This window comes from Nicotiana tabacum, chromosome 8, assembly GCF_000715075.1.
Source record: "Nicotiana tabacum cultivar K326 chromosome 8, ASM71507v2, whole genome shotgun sequence".
Classification (NCBI taxonomy): Eukaryota; Viridiplantae; Streptophyta; class Magnoliopsida; order Solanales; family Solanaceae; genus Nicotiana; species Nicotiana tabacum.
Genome location: NC_134087.1, coordinates 194,052,978 through 194,070,995, shown reverse-complemented (window position 1 = coordinate 194,070,995; position 18,018 = coordinate 194,052,978). Strand labels below are relative to the sequence as shown.

General features: G+C 37.8%; 1 protein-coding gene across 1 annotated transcript; it reads left to right on the top strand.

Annotated features, from left to right (window-relative positions):
* Window positions 1–1,021: 1,021 nt before the first annotated feature.
* Window positions 1,022–3,213, top strand: LOC107819769 (fasciclin-like arabinogalactan protein 2). Its single transcript, XM_016645916.2, has 2 exons — window positions 1,022–1,527; window positions 2,280–3,213. Exons 1-2 carry the CDS (start codon window positions 1,104–1,106, stop codon window positions 3,098–3,100), a joined length of 1,245 nt encoding a protein of 414 aa, XP_016501402.2. The 5' UTR covers window positions 1,022–1,103; the 3' UTR covers window positions 3,101–3,213.
* Window positions 3,214–18,018: the final 14,805 nt, after the last annotated feature.

Genomic DNA, 18,018 nt, shown 5'->3' with positions numbered 1-18,018 from the left:
AAAAAGTTCAATGGGCAGAGGTGCATGCAAAGGAAAAATCTGCAAATTCATGTATATATAGAATATGTTTGGCAGCATGTGTCTATCACAAATGGCATGAAAGGAACTTGAGGATTTTTCAAGGGAAAGCTAGGCAGAAGGAGGCCATTATACGGGTAATAGCACAAGAAATTCATAGTCGTGGAAGTAAATACAAGAAGTTAGATAGGAAGTTATAAGAGATGAAGGAGTATCCTAGACTATGAGTTAGTAGTAGACTGTTTGCTGTTTTTTTTTTTTGTTTGTAATTAGGGGAAACAAAAGAGTATAGGACTTGGGGCATGATGTCCAAGATCCTAATGAACGAGAATTGTAAAGATTATACTTGGTTTGTGAAATAAAAAAATTTACTTGGCAAAAAAAAAAATAGATCTACCTAGCACGTTTTGTATTAATCGGAACAATATACAGGTTCCCGGTACATATTCACCAAAGCATATATGTATTTCGCTACTATAAAACACGAATCTTTGACAAATCCATTGAAAATATTTTTCCAATGAGCCAATTTACGACGGAGCATCCTGTTGGGCTAAAACGATTCAAAGATACTCTTAATATGGTGTGAAAATGTCTGCTTTGGGCTAAACGACAGTTTTCTCAAAAGACCTCACACCATTAAAAGTATCTAACTTCTTACAAGTAACTTATTTTTTCTTTTTTACTTTTTATGTGAAACTTTATTATTCACACGCCCAACACGCCCGTTAGAATTTGCATATTTTCCTCAACATTAAACTAATTAAGTCAAGAGAACGCTTGCGGATATATAATTAGAACGTGGATGTGGAACAATTTTTTTTTATCCTAGGAAGGAACACAAGGTGTTAATTATATTCAATGTGTAACATCATTTGACTAATAATTAACTAACTACTTCATATAATACATTTCAATTTGAATTTTTCTTAGTCATGTTTGTAAAGTGCTTATAAAGTTATAGTAAATGTAATTGGTGTAACTAATTCCTTAACAAAGCTAGTACATTAGAGTCTTGTCGCACTCTAGTTTAACAACACTACCAAATTCCATATTGCATATAAACCCTTCTCCAAAAATAACTAATGCATCTCCGATTCTTCTTCTATTCTTTTCTTCAGAACTTACATCGTCTAAATTACGAAATAAAAATGCAGCACTCACTGCCGATGTTCTCTCTGTCTCTACTTTTTCTACTATTTCTCTCCACCACCACTACTTCCTCCGCCCACAATATCACTCAAATCCTCGCCAAACACCACGAATTCTCCACCTTTAACCGCTATTTAACTCTTACTCACTTAGCTTCTGAGATCAACCGCCGTCAAACCATCACCGTTTGCGCGGTGGACAATGCCGCCATGGATGACCTCCTCGATAAACACTTGTCCATTTACACTCTCAAGAATGTCCTCTCTCTCCATGTTTTTGCAGATTACTTTAGCTCCAAGAAACTCCATAAGATCACCAATGGAACAACCCTCACTGCCACCCTTTTCCAAGCCACAGGTGAGTCAGCATATTCATAATATAGATATATATGTGAAAAATGTTGAAAATAAGTACAAAATATTATGTTTTGAATCCATAGAATGCACAAACTTAAACCAATTAAATAAAAAATTCAAGTTATATATAAGTGTTGAAAGTGTAAAGAAATTTTATACTATTAGTCCAATTTAATTTCACCCGAGTATAGTAGGTTGTCACTCTGATTTTAAATTTAACTTATTGTGCTTGTTCGGTTAAAATGTGTTAGATCAATGTGGGTCAAAATAATAGGTCATAATTCAATCAACTCAATATGACTCGATTTCTCTTACCTTGTTCCTTTTCAACAAAGAAAGTGAAAGTTAATTTATTTTCTTTAGTTACTAACTTAAATTCTTTCCAAATTTACAGCATTCTCAATCTCCAAACTAGATTGCATGTTTAGATTTGAGTTGCATTTTGACTTATTGGGTTACACAAATTTGATCCATTTTGACCCAATAGCTAGATGAGTTATTTCAGGTTCAACTCGTTAGGTCAAGTCAACAAACATGTCATAAATCAGAGTTTAGCGAGATATAGAAAAGTTAGTTGATTTGTCACCTCTATGTTCAATTGAATCCACGATATTTATCTTAAACCTTCGATATACAATAGATGTGTGAACATATATATAAATAACATAAACGTTAAGTTTTAAATTCATATTTTTCAAAGAATGCAAAATTGTAAACCTATTAAGTTTAAAAATTCTGAATCCGTCTCTGCAGGTGAGGCCCCGGGGACATCAGGGTACATCAACATTACCAACACGAAAGGTAAAAATGTGGGGTTCACCACAGAAGAAAACGACGGTCATTTTTCTGCTAGTTTCGTCAAGTCCGTTCAAGAAATCCCTTACAATATCTCTGTCATACAAATCAGCAATATTATTCAATCTTCAGAAGCAGAAGCTCCAGTATCTGCTCCAGCAGAAATTGACATAATTGATTTAATGACTAATAAAGGCTGCAAAGAATTTGCCAAACTTTTAGAAAAATCAAATATTACCAAAACTTTTACAGATATTATGGAAAATGGCTTAACAGTTTTTTGCCCGATTGATAAAGTCGTGAACACTTTTTTACCTAAGTACAAGAATTTAACGAAAAATGGACAAACTTCTTTATTATTATATCATGGTATTCCAGATTATCATTCTTTAGGTATGTTGAGGTCGAAAAATGGATTTATAAATACTATGGCAACAACAAAAGGTAAAAATAATAAGTACGATTTTTCAGTGAAAAATGATGGAGATAATGTTAAATTAGACACAAATATTGTGACAGCAAAAATTACTGGAACTTTATTAGATGAGGAGCCATTAGCTGTTTATAAAATTGACAAAGTTTTGCAGCCAAGTGAATTGTTTAAAGCACAGTCTATTTTTAATAATAATTCTGAGGATACTGCACCGGAGCCGAATTCCGGCGACGACGACGGTGACGTGCCGGCGGATGCGACGGCGGATAATAATGGAGTTATGATTATTGGTGTCAATGGTTGGTTGATGACATTAATTTTGAGTATTGGTTTGGTATTTGTTTGAATATATGAACGAGGTTGTTGTTAATTTGGTTTTGGTATTCACATAATTTGATTGTATATTATATGAGAAAATAACCGCAAAATTTGAATTCTATTCCTTTTTTATTTCTTCAATTTTTGTCTCTCTTACTTTTCGTCTCTTCTGCCTATTAATTGTAAGCACTTGAGTTATTCATAAACATGTCAACGAATAAAGTCATGCTTGAGTTTTTATAAGAAAGAATTACGTATTTAATCACTTCGCATAACAGCCCAACTAAAAATGGCCTAGGTTTGAAGTCTTTACTTGATTTGGCCCAGGTTATATATAATTTGAAAGAAACTTTTCAGGCTTTAGCTCATTATTAAAGACATACTTCTAGGGTTTTTTCTTTTCTTCTTTCTTCTTTCCCAGCATACTTAATCTCTCTTCACTCGCCTCTCTCTTCGTTCTCCCTAAAAATTACAGAACCTTTTTATACACACTCGTGATAATCCTCGCATTCTGTGTCAATTAGATTTTGATTTTTGAGTTAATTGACAAAAAGAGGTTAAGGAACCACAAAAAAATTTGGCATATCAGTCCAAAAACTATCAGATCTAGCCTAAAAGTATCAGATCTTGCCTAAAAGAGCATTTCTGGCGACCTCGTCTCATATTTTCTTATTTCTCTTAGTTTTTGTTTCATCTTTTGCTACTGGTGAAGCCCAGATTTGAATGCCAAAACCTCGACGGAAAAATTCAACGCCAGCAACCACCGAAAACTGTAATGTGATGATGGACAGAAGGTGTTTTCTAGTGTAAATTTGTACATGTAGTGTTTATACACACTTATACAATATTGTATAAATAAGTATAAGTGTATTGCGTACAACGTTGTATAAATTAGATATATTTTTAGTATATAAGTATGTATATATATTGTACGTGTATAATAGGCATCCATGGATGTTTGACACTTTCTTCTTTTTTTCTTCTTTGTCTTATTTTTCCGGTATACATTATTAGAGATTGTACACAGAAGTTTATACAAAGTTATGTAATGCACATGTGCAGTTAAATCTAAAATTAAAATTTTATATGTTCAATCTATGTATAAATCGATTTTTCTTGTTGATTTATTTGCAAAATCATGAACGTCCAATAGTTTTTTCAATTTTTATTTTTTATTTAAACTATTTGGAACTTGGAAAAGAAGAAAATTTAAGGTTTTCAAGTTGCATTATATATGAATTTGAATTTTTTGTAGCTGGAATAGGAATATATACAAATTTGGGGAAGAAGAATAAAAAATCACCGAATTTTCGTGCTTGAAGATCTGCAGAATCAAAAAAAAAAAAAAAAAAAAGAAGAAGAAGAAGAAGAAGAAGAAAATGCTTATTTTTCAAACTTTGGCCTATTGTTAATGGGCTACAGATTTGCAAAGTTGTAACCAATGTATGTAGATGAACTGTATTTTTGTGTAATTCTCCCTTTATTTTATTCCTAATACAATTTACTTTTGCTAATTTTCACTTCTGTGATAATTTTAGTTAAACACAAAATATTAGTTTCCGAAAGCATTTTTATATAAGAATCTTTCAAAAAGACAAGTGCCATCTCAACGTGCCTTGTGGGAGAGAACAAGAGAAAAAAAAAAGAATTGTGTGAATTATCAACATATTAATGCGTAATTTCTGATAAAAGTAGTTACTAAAACAGAGCTAAATGCTAACTTCAATCTATGTCACATTCAGCAAACAAGTGCCTGCCTCAACATGCTTTAACGGAGAATAAGAAAAATAGAAAGTAATATTTTATAATAATTAATCATCAAAACTTAAAAGTTAAAAGTTAGAGAAAAAGAATATAGTATTTGATGATAATGTGAAATAAGGAAATAATTCAGTAACTATTGCTTAGCATGACACTTATAGTAATCTAAACTTCCAATTCATACAACTCATATAATATAAATAAGATTCGTTAAGTAGCCTCACAATATACATTGCAAAGATTGTCAGTTCAATCACAATAAGGGCAGTTATAAAACTCACATTCAAATAAACTATGTATTATATAAAAAATATTTAAAATATGTGGCCTAGGGTCTAGTTCAAATATAGTCGTCGGGTTTGGGAACGTTTGAGTATACTGGGGAATTCAAAAATAGTTCCCAAGTTGCAGTGGAACAAAATAAACCACCCTTTTAACAATGCCGACCACCTCCGTCTCGGAAAGCACATTAGGCGTGGTGTGATTAACATTCTCCATCACATGGTTGTGATTTGCGACGGTATGTTCACCCGTCAATGAGTCAATATGTTGGAGTATAAAGGAAGATGGTTTCGACGACGATTTCACATAGTGAGTTAATATGAACTCAGGATTTCTTAATAGTTCTTGCCACTCTCTGCGGACAAGCTTGCAGCAATCAAGCAATTCCAAATGCTCAAGTCGAACAAAATTTTTGGAAATAACATCCGTTGGTAGTTTCATAATATGATTTTTAGCCATGATAAATCTTGGAATCAAACCTTCTTAGAGTAGCTAAAATCTTGGAAGAAATGTTTGATGATTTTAATTTCTTGGAAAGATTGGAAGTGATGGAATTTTGAGTGTGTTTGATGATTTTAAAACTTGAAAAGTTTGGGGGAGAATTGAATTATTTCGAATAGAGTTGTTTTTGGAGGGAATGGACTTTTGATTGCTCGAGCTTATAAAGCAAGATTATGGACTTAAAAATAAGATCGTGGTGTAATGTGTAGACTGTGGTGTTAACGCTGATTTAGAAATTTGTTTAAGAAAATTAGATCTACCATTGAAAAACCTTGAATTGTGAAGCTCATGATAAACTGGGTTTTGTTGAGTTTGTAGTTTTTTTTATCCTGATTTTGACTGGGGTGTGCTCAAAATGCTGATTGAAAGTTGTGGCTAAACTTTTAGTCAATTTTGATGGAGATTTTGAAGTCAATTTTTAAAATTAAGGTCAAAATTGATCTATACTGTATAGCGTAATGGTAATTGTATACTATTTGGGTATACAATAATTAATTCAACAGATACAATATAATAGTATACCATTACAGTATAGAGTATAACATAATAGAGTACAATTACAATATATTATAGTATATAATATAATGTAATCGTATACTATTACAGAATACTGTATAATATAATAGTATATTATTATAGTATATAGTATAATATAATAGTATATTATAATATTACAATGGTATATTGCTATGGTATACAATATGACGTGATAGTATATTATTACAGCATATAGTATAACGCAACACTATACTATTAAAATTTGTTCCTTTTTAAATTTCCCACTAGCCCCTTTTCAATTTTAGAACAGAATTCTCATGCTTTCTCCAAACCTTTTCCTAAATGAAGCGTTTGATGGAGTTTTATGGAGATATTATTGACTATATCAAAGGTAGATGAAGGAGTACGCATAAAATAGTAATATACCAATTTAGTATATTTATATATTTGTAGGCATATAAATTTTACATAAATTAAATCCATAAAATAATTTGGACTATATTTTAAATTCGAGATATATTGGTCCAAATAAATATTATGGGCTAATATAATTGAATTAGTTATATAAGTTCAATATATATAGATTAAATAAATGAGTCTTAATCTATTGGGTTAGCCCATTTAATTGGGCTAAAGTGATGAGCCCACTTCATTAAGCCCAAGATGTCATCTTCCTAGAGGCCCAGTTTGGTGCCACGTGTCAAATGACGTGGTGCGCCAAGTCAAGCGGAAGAGCCAATAGGACCATGCCACGTGAAAAAATGACAAGGCATGTCCAGTCACGCTAAAAGGCCAATGAAATCGCGTCGCGTGTGCAAGTGACATGTTCTGGCCAATCAAATGCAACCATGTCACACTTCAATTTGATTGGTCGGAAAGAGTTTGTTCTTATCACAACTCTTCCCTTCCACAACTATAAATAGGGGTTTTCATAACTCAGAAAAGGGACCAGAAGTTATAATAAGAAGGAAGAAAGAGCTCGTGGATCAAACGCTGCAAATTCCTCCACAAGTTTCAGACTTCAAGTTCAAGTTCAAGAAATCAAGTGCAAGTTCAAGAGCGAAGAACAAATCAAGGTCAAATTCAAGCAATCAAGCTCAATCTCAAGAACAAGATCATCGTTCGAGGCAACAAATACATATTCAAGATCAAGCTCAAAGGCCCTTGAATTTATTTACTATTGAAAAGTAGAATTAGAGGATTCATAGAGATTGTACACTCATATTATTTGAAATAAAATACTACAATTGTTGCAATATTTTCGGTCTTGATTTTATTTTCTCGAACCAAATTTATTGTCTACAAATTCTGGCACGCCTAGTGGGACAATCTCTACCTCTCATCTCAACTTTTCAATCACCAAAGTTCAAGAATATTGAAATGGCTTCGAAGAAAATCAACTCCAGATCAATATCCACCAAGGCTGCTAACTCCAGGTTCTATGCTGATGTGGAAAGCATCCTCGATGTCACCTTTGGAAGCTACAGACCAGTTACGAGGAGTAAAGCAAACCCTTTAGGACAACAAGCACCCCAAGTGTCGTCCGCATCAACCCTTATTTTCGGATCTTCATCCTCAAAAGGAGCAAGATCTTCCACAAACGCATCTGAAGGAGGAAGCGATGTTGCTGAAAAGATCAAGAAAACTTTTGCTCTGCTTGACCTCTCGGGCTCCAAGCACTCTGTTGTGAAGGAAGATGATGATGCTTCAAGCGATGGATCCTCCCCACTTACACCACATAGCGTGAGCCAGTCAAGGGTCAATTTGTGTGAAAATTCATGCTACTCTCTGTCATCCACGACAATCATGCAAGCCATAGTGACAAATATTTCATCTATGGAGGAGCAGTTGGGAAACTTGACGGAAGCAATCGCTGGCTTGACCAAATGCATGCAAAATCAAGAGGCTAGAATTGACAAGCTAACAGACAGGGTGGGAATTTTGATGGAAGAAGAATATACCCATGCACCTGGCAAGCTCCCAGAAGTTCTAGAGAGTGACTCTCCCCCAAGACAAGCAGCATCCACTAAGGCTATCTCTGTCTCATCTGAAGGGATGATTCCAATCGATCAACTGAAGGATTTCATCGAAGGAACCATTAAGAAAAAATATGAAGTTGCTGCCAAATCCTCCCTTACATATGCAAAGCCGTACACTGCAAGGGTCGATATGTTGAAGATGCATGCTGGCTATCAACCTCCGAAGTTTCAACAGTTTGATGGTAAAAGTAACCCAAAGCAACATATTACGCACTTCGTGGAGACGTGCAACAATGCTGGGACTTATAGAGATTACCTCATCAAGCAGTTTGTCCGCTCGCTAAAAGGAAATGCTTTTGACTGGTACGCGGACCTCGAGGCTGGATCTATTGACAGCTAGGATCAACTAGAGCAAGAGTTCCTCAATCGCTTTAATAGCACAAGACGCACGGTGAGTATGATAGAGCTTACAAATACTCGTCAACGAAAGGGGGAACCAGTTATCGACTTTATCAATCGTTGGAGGAATGCAAGCCTCAACTGCAAAGACAGGCTTAGTGAAGCTTCAGGCATAGAGATGTGCATCCAAGGCATGCATTGGGGATTGCGCTACATCTTGCAAGGTATCAAGCCTAGCACATTTGAAGAACTTGCAACTCGTGCCCATGACATGGAATTGAGCATGACCTCCGCTGGAAATGAAAGGCTACCCATCTATGAACCTTGCAAAGTAAATGACAAGCAAGAAGTCAGGAAGTGGGGCAAGTTCGTACCCAAGTCTGAAATCAAAGAAGCTATGAATGTCAATACGTCACCTATGAAGTTCACGACGAAGGTGAGCAAGAAGCAGAGTATGAAATTCACTTCTTTTCAAGACAAGCCAAGTGGAAAGTTGACTCTAAAAGAAATGCAGGAAAAAGAGTATCCATTCCTGGATTCTGATGTGCCAGCCATTTTTGAAGAACTCCTCGAGTTAAATCTCATTGAGCTTCCGGAGATGAAGTGACCAAATGAAGCTGGGAAAACAAATGACCCAAACTACTGCAAATATCACCGACTTGTAAGCCACCCTCTGGAGAAGTGCTTTGTCTTCAAGGATAAAGTCATGGATTTGGCTCGCGAAAAGAAGATCGTGCTTGGAGATGAGAAAGCAAGCGCAAACCAAGTCTCTATCACCTTTGGCTCATTCAGTCCGGATGACTTATGTGGTTTTAAAGAAAGTAAAGATGAAGAATTACTAGAGAGCTACAAAGCTGAAGTCAATCAACCTGATGACGATGAAGGTTGGACATTGGTGACTCGTCGTAGGCACCATAAAAGGATCCCACAAAAAGAATCAGTGGAACAACCAACAAGGAAGATGATGGTAAAAAGACCAATAAAAAAGAATCCAGTTAGTCATTTGAAGAAAGCAAAAGTGGAGATACACCACCCTCAAAAGCCACAAAATCCAGTGACCTTGGAGGAGTTTTTACCAAGTTGGTTCTGCACGAAGATTTCCCATGAAGGCATTGATGCCCCTTGTTGCCATGCTGACAAAGGGGAATAAAAGAGTGATGACCTACCGTTGGCACCATCTTCGGAAAAGCCCATCGAGTCTACTCCTCAAGAAGTTAATGCTTGTGAGGAAAAGGTCACGTTCACAAATGACGATCTTTTCCAGGTGACACTCCTCATAACCGTCCATTGTACCTGGTTGGCTATATGCGCGATGAAAGGGTAAATCGGATTTTGGTTGATAGAGGATCCTCAGTGAACATTTTGCCAATCCATACTGTGAAAGAACTTGGTATTCCCATGAACGAACTCTCATAAAGTCGTGTGATGATCCAAGGATTCAACCAAAGGGGGCAAAGAGCCATAGGCGCGATCAGGCTGGGAATAACTATTGAAGATATACAATCAAGTGCATGGTTGCATGTGATCAACGCGAAGACTTCAAACAATGTTTTTCTTGGGAGGCCTTGGATACATGAGAATAGAGTAGTTCCATCTACCTACCATCAATATTTAAAATACTACGAGGGTGAAGTCGAGAAGACGGTAGTTGCTGATGATGAGCCATTCACCGAGGCTGAGTCACACTTCGCTGATGCAAAGTTCTACTTGTAGAACCGCGTTTTGAAGGAGCTGAAAGCTGATGATGGCATGAAAAGCAAGAATAAAGAGCCCTCAACTAAAAGAGAAGAGGTGACTCTTGGTGAAGCCAAAGCTGTTAGTAAGGAGGTACAACCCAATGCAAGTAAATCTTATAGAGGGAATATTATGTCTTATGGCAAGAAAGTAAGTCCGGCGCTCCAATATGTCCCTAAAAGGAAGAAAGACGAAGGTGAACCATCTAATCGTCAAGTTAACATGCTAAAGGAGTTAACTCTTCCAGTTAAACGAATTGAGGCAGTAAAGTCGTCCTCAATGCCGCTTGCAGGGTTTGTAGCCCAAAATCATATGCAGAATGTGGCATTCCCTATAAAGCGAACAAATGAAGGTTTTGACCCTAACGCTTACAAGCTATTTGCAAAAGCTGGATACAATCCCAATGAGCCGTCAAAGTTAGGGAAGCTCCCATCAAAAGCTGCAATGAGGAAACCACATGAAGGTTTAGGATACAAGAAACTGTCACCAGTGCGCATCTCAATAAGGAGGGCAAGCAGCAATTATATCACTGTAGAAGATGAATCAGCCGCTTCTAACAAGCTTTCTATCTTTGATCGACTTGGAAAATCACCCGTGAGGACCTCCGTGTTTGAAAGATTGGGTCCACTAAAGAAGGGGAACAAGTTCCGGAGAAATTCTCAAAGCATAAGGACACCCGCTTCACCGAAAATCCATGAGATCTCTAAGGATTTCCAAAGTTTGGTTCCTTCTAGAATAAGGCGACAAACAAAACTTGTGGTTTCATGTAAAGAAGTACTGAAGGTAAATCTGTATACTGTGGTCTATACTAAGGAATGTGATGAAGATAAAGAAAGTGTGGGTTCTTCGTATCATGTTACTGTACAAGTCGAGAATGGCATTCCATCTTCAATGGAAGATAATGCGGAATTGGATGATGTTTCGCCGTGTTATCACATATCCTTCAGTGATGGGGACCCTCAAGAAGATGAAGATGTGAAAGATGTTCCACCTGAACTTGAAGAAGGAGTGAAGACGACAGTTGATGCCTTAAAAGAAGTTAACCTTGGCACTGATGAAGAACCAATACCCACCTACCTAAGTGTTTTACTAGAAGCTGATGAAGAGAGCACTTATATTGAGTTACTCAAGGAGTTCAGGGATGTCTTTGCTTGGAGTTACAAAGAGATGCCTGGCTTGGACCCAAAAGTAGAAGTCCATCACCTTGCAGTCAAAATGGTGCTCATCCTGTTAAACAAGTTCAAAGGCGTTTTAGGTCAGACTTGGTTCCCTTGATTGAAACCGAAGTTAACAAACTCATCGAAGCTGGCTTTATTAGAGAAGTTAAATACCCAACATGGGTTTCAAGTATAGACCCAGTAAGAAAGAAAAATGGCCAGATTCGAGTGTGCGTTGACTTTAGGGATCTTAACAATGTGTGTCCGAAAGATGAGTTCCCACTTCCTATTCCAAAACTAATGATCGATGCTACTACTGGGTATGAGGCAATGTCATTTATGGACGGTTCGTCGGGCTATAACCAAATACGCATGGCACCAAAGGATGAAGAGCTTACTGCATTCCGTAACCCCAAAGGGTATTTATTGCTACAAGGTAATGTCTTTTGGATTAAAGAACGCTGGTTCTACTTACCAAAGGGCTATGCAGAATATTTTCGACGATCTTCTCCATAAGAATGTCGAATGCTATGTTGATGACTTGGTGGTGAAATCAAGAGAGAAGGGCGACCACATGAAAGACTTGAGGATGGTATTTGAATTGCTCTGGAGGTACCAACTTAAGATGAATCCGTTGAAATGTGCCTTTGGAGTTACTTCTGGAAAGTTCCTTGGTTTCATTGTCCGACATCGAGGGATCGAAATTGATCAAGCCAAAGTGGATGCCATTTTGAAAATGCCTGAGCCTTGAGATATCCATGAATTGAAAAGTCTGCAAGGAAAGCTAGCATACCTTAGAAGATTCATATCAAACCTGGCTGGGAGGTGCCAACCATTTAGTCACCTCATGAAGAAAGGCATTCCTTTCAAGTGGGACCAAACTTGTAGCAATGCCTTCGAAAGTATCAAAACCTACTTGATGAAGCCTCCAGTTTTAGCAGCTCCTATACTTGGAAAGCCATTGATACTATACATTGCGATGCACGAAAGGTCTGTTGGAGCACTGTTGGCCCAAGAAAATAGTGAGGGGAAAGAAAACTCTCTTTACTACTTGAGAAGGATGATGTCACCTAACGAGTTGAATTATTCGCCAATTGAAAAGTTGTGTTTGGCACTAGTCTTCTCAATTCAAAAGTTGAAGCACTACTTTCAAGCTCATGTTGTCCGTCTTGTTTCTAAAGCAAACCCCATCAAGTTCGTGATGTCAAAACCTGTTCTTAGTGATCGACTAGCGAGATGGTGCCTCTAATTTCAACAATTCGAGATTTTGTACATCCCTCAAAAGGCTGTAAAAGGACAAGTATTGGCATACTTCTTGGCAGATCATCCGATACCTGATGACTGGGAGCTAACTGATGAACTACCTGATGAGGACGCAATGGTCGTTGAAGTTAAACCTCCTTGGAAGATGTACTTTGATGGTGTTGCGCATCGTGGGAGAGCCGGGGCTGGCGTAGTATTTGTCACTCCCCAAGGTGAAGTCTTGCCCTACTTCTTCACCTTGACACAACTCTGTTCCAATAATGTTGCTGAGTATCAAGCATTAATACTTGGGCTTGATATGGTCGTTGATGTGAATCAATTGCAATTGCAAGTCTGTGGTGACTCCCAGTTGGTGGTCAATCAACTTTTGGGTAGTTACGAGGTCAAAAAGCCTGAACTACGCCCATATCATGATTACGCTAAAAAATTGATGGGGTGGCTCGGGGATGTGACTATTCAGCATGTGCCAAGGAAAGAAAAAAAGAAGGCTGATGCTTTAGTTGCCCTAGCTTCATCACTAGCCCTGCCTGACCAAGCGCAAGTTACCATCTGCCAAAAATGGGTAGTACCGCCACTAAATGAGGCTGAAGGTGAAGAAAACGAACTCAAGCATCTTGTCGCTGTTTCTGAAGTTGAGAAAGAAGAATGGCGAGAACCCATTATCGACTACTTATGCTATGGGATACTTCCAGAAAATCTGAGGAGAAGGACTGAAATCCGTCATCGTGCACCTTGCTTCCTTTACTACAAGGATACTCTATATAGAAGGTCGTTTGAGGGAGTACTCTTGCGATGTCTAGGAGAAGAAGAATCTCTCCAAGCTTTACAAGAGGCACATCCTGGGGTATGTGGGTCACACCAGTCTGGACCAAAGCTCCACTTCCATATAAAAAGGATGAGATATTATTGGCCAAAGATGGTAAAAGATTGCTTGAACTACGCTCGAAGATGCAAGGCTTGTCAATTCCATGCGAATTTTATTCATCAACCTCCTGAAGTGTTGCACCCGACTGTTGCATCCTCGCCATTTGACGCTTGGGGATTGGATGTTGTTGGACCACTGCCAAAGTCCTCTGGTGGGCACCTATACATCTTGGATTCAATGGACTACTTCTCAAAATGGGCTGAAGTTGTTGCTCTTAAGGAAGTAAAAAAGGAAAATGTTGCAAGTTTCATCCGAGTAAACATTATTTATCACTTTGGCATTCCTCGTTACATAATAACGGATAATGGAAAGCCATTTTATAATAGGTTGATGAATAGGGTTTGTGATCTCTTTGGCTTCAAGCAACGTAACTCTTCGATGTACAATGTTGTCGCTAATGGTCTAGCTGAGGCATTCAACAAGACTCTATGCAACTTGTTAAAGAAAGTTGTTTCCAAATCCAAACGAGATTGGAATGACCGTATGGAAGAAGCTCTATGGGCATATAGAACAACTTATCACACGCAACACAGGCGACTCCTTATTCACTCGTTTATGGTGTCGAATCCGTCTTGCCACTTGAGCGTCAAATACCTTCGTTACGAATGGCTATTTAAGAAGGGATCACTGATGAAGAAAATGCTCGACTTCGATTAGCAGAGTTGGAAGCTCTTGATGAAAAGAGATTGGAAGCTCAACAGAGTCTTGAATGTTACCAAGCTCGATTGTCTCGCGCCTTCAATAAAAGAGTTCGTCCGAGATCCTTTCAAGTAGGAGATCAAGTCCTTGCCGTATGAAGACCCATAATTACTTCCCATAAACCTGTAGGGAAGTTCACTTCAAAATGGGATGGGCCATATGTCGTATAAGAAGTTTATTAAAGTGGGGCTTACAAGCTGGTTGATGCAGATGGTATGAGAATCGGCCCTATCAACGGCAAGTTTTTGAAGAAGTATTATCCATGAAGTTGCAAGTCATGACGTTCCTCGACGTATGAGCTTAAACTGCAAGTCATGACGCTCATCGACGTATGAGCCTAAACTGCAAGTCATGACGCTCCTCGACGTACGAGCCTAAACTGCAAGTCATGATGCTCCTTGATGCACGAGCCTAGACTGCATGTTGCTACACTTCTGGCCCGCATTCTAAATTGTGTACGCCCCCCCCCCCCCCCCTCCCTAAAAAAATCCGATAGGTTAAAAATCTCGAAAGAGGCGGCCTAGGAAAAAGTTAGGACGTAAAAAAAAAGTCCGCTAGGTTGAAAACTTCGAAAGAGGCGGCCTAGGCAAAAGATAGGACATAAAAAAAATCAATCACCCAGTCTGAACTACGGTATGACTTGATCCTCTTCACCGGGGTACGTAGGCAGCTTAGAGTTTCATTCTAAGTTCGGTCGCATAAGTTCAAAAGATACATATTGCCCCAATTGTTGTTCGAGTGAAGTATGGAGGAATGCAAAATCAAGCTGAAATGTCATTCTCCTGCTGAACTTTGACCTCATTTGATTTAAAGGGGGCAACCCTCTTTGGTAAATTGATATCTTCAATGGGCCGATTTTAGAAGGATGTCAAGTATTTGCATTGAAGTTCAGGGATTCTCTATGTCTTCAGGTTCGCCAAACCTTCAAGTTTGTTGGTCTCCAAGTCCGCCCTCTGCCTAAAAAAGGGGGGGGAAGAGAAGCGAGGCGTCAAAAGGAAACACAAGTATAAGGAAATGATTGCTTGGTGCGACGTTTCAAATTTAGTGAGATTTGAACCCCAAGATATTCGTGAGAATATGGATCTTAATTTCGATTTATGGAAAGTAAGACGTCTTCCGATCTCGAGGCTTCCATAGCAAGATACAAAATATTTGGTGAAGTCGCGCAAATCTGAAATTGTCGGTGTATCAGAATTTAGTATTGACTTCGAAATATTATCTGAATGTATCTGTAAGGCATTAAATCTTGAATTTTTGATATGTTATATATTTGGAAGTTAAGTTTCCAGTAAATTAAACGGTTCATGATTTCGACGTTCCTACTTCAAGATACAAAACTTTTGGCGAAGTCGCGCAAATATGAAATTTTCAACATGGTAGAACCTAAAGTTGATTTCAAAATATTATGTGGGACGATTCTGAAGTTATTTGATTGAGAATTTTGGATATATATAAGTCCTAAATTTGTCATCCCTTCGTGCTAAAAAAAAAAAAAGAGGGGTCATCAAAGTCCAAATCAAGAATATTAGAATGGGTACAAATGTCTAAATGGATGAAATGCTCTCCAAGAATCGGGCCATTTTGAGAGTAATCTCTCCAAGAATTGGGCCACATTGAGAGTAATCTCTCCGGTAGTCAGGCGACTTTGAGAGTAATCTCTTCAAGAATCGGGCCACTTTGAGAGTAATCTCTCCAGGAATTGGGCCACATTGAGAGTAATTTCTCCGGTAGTCAAGCCACTTTGAGAGTAATCTCTCCAAGAATTGGGTCACATTGAGAGTAATCTCTCCAAGAATTGGGCCACATTGAGAGTAATCTCTCCAAGAATTGGGCCACATTGAGAGTAATCTCTCCAAGAATCGGGCCACATTGAGAGTAATCTCTCCAAGAATCGGGCCACATTGAGAGTAATCTCTCCAAGAATCGGGCCACTTTGAGAGTAATCTCTCCAAGAATTGGGCCACATTGAGAATAATCTCTCCAAGAATCGGGCTATTTTGAGAGTAATCTCTCCAAGAATCGGGCCATTTTGAGAGTAATCTCTCCAAGAATTGGGCCACATTGAGAGTAATCTCTCCAAGAATCGGGCCATTTTGAGAGTAATCTCTCCGGTAGTCGGGCCATGAAAGTAATCCCTCCGATATTTGGGCAGGGATGAGTACCCATTCCCTCACACCCCAACATTATCTTCTTCATGCGTGAAGCATCTTATTGAAGAAGAACATATCTTTCTCGCTTGACCTACAAAAAAAAAGACAACAAAGAAGAAATCACAAGAAAAGAAAAAGAAATTACCTCTGCATTAATGCTTCTGAGTCCACAAAGCTAGACTCAATATGGCTTGCAAATACTGCAAATTGATGCTCAACAAATATGCGCACATGGGTTTATATAGATTACGAAGAGAGGCGTTAATGTTATGTAATGCGATGTGGGACTGCCATATTAAAGTTCTAGAGAAATTAAGTATCCTAGTTCAATTGGAGAAGGAATAAGTCATGCAGCCTTAATAGTTTCCGTGGTGAATACAAATTTGGAGAAGCCGGCAACAATATGAATTCTGGCAGCCACATCCGATTATGAATCCTACATCTGTTTGGTTTAGTAGTAGGTTTGCTAGTTTCCATCAATGGCCCATCTCCAAATCAAATCAATTGCATGACACGAGGAAGTCAAGCTAAGACCTAATTGAATTGGATTTATTAAATATGAGTATGGGGTTGAACATTTGTTTGGAGAGGAAAAGGAAACTTTAGAATTCCACCTATTTCTACGTGGACAAAAATTATGAAAGATTATCATGGCTCAATTTATCTAATGTGAGTTAGTGTATTATTTGGTCACGTTGGTAATTGATTATAGGTGGAAGATTTCATGTTAATTGTGCATTTGAAAAAGAAGAAGGCACATGCTGATAGTGTACTTGCTTCGATAGCGCACAAACTCTCAATAATAAAATCTTGTAAAGTTTAAAGTCTCTCTCGTCCATTTTGTGAGCAAATTATAATTGGCTCAAGCACTCAACTATAAATACTTCAAGCCTCGCCTTTGAAAGTTAAGAATGGCAATATCGAGATAAGACTTGAAGTAGGGGGCATTTGTATGCATATAAATTTTACATAAATTAAATTCATAAAATAATTTGGAATATATTTTAAATTCGAGATATATTGGTCCAAATAAATATTATGGGCTAATATAATTGAATTAGTTATATAAGTTCAATATATATAGATATGAATTAAATAAATAAGTCTTAATCCATTGGGCTAGCCCATTTAATTGGGCTAAAGTGATGAGCCCGCTTCATTAAGCCCAAGATGTCATCTTTCTAGAAGCCCAGTTTGGTGTCACGTGTCAAATGACGTGGCGCGCCAAGTCAAGCGGAAGAGCCAATAGGACCATGTCACGTGTCAAAATGACAAGGCATGTCCAGTCACGCTAAAAGGCCAATGAAATCGCGCCGCGTGTGCAAGTGACATGTTCTGGCCAATCAAACGCAGTCATATCACACTTCAATTTGATTGGTCGGAAAGAGTTTGTTCTTATCACAACTTTTCCCTTCCACAACTATAAATAGGGGTCTTCATAACTCAGAAAAGGGACCAGAAGTTATAACAAGAAGCAAGAAAGAGCTCGTGGATCAAACGCTGCAAATTCCTCCACAAGTTTCAGGCTTCAAGTTCAAGTTCAAGAAATCAAGTGCAAGTTCAAGAACGAAGAACAAATCAAGGTCAAGTTCAAGCAA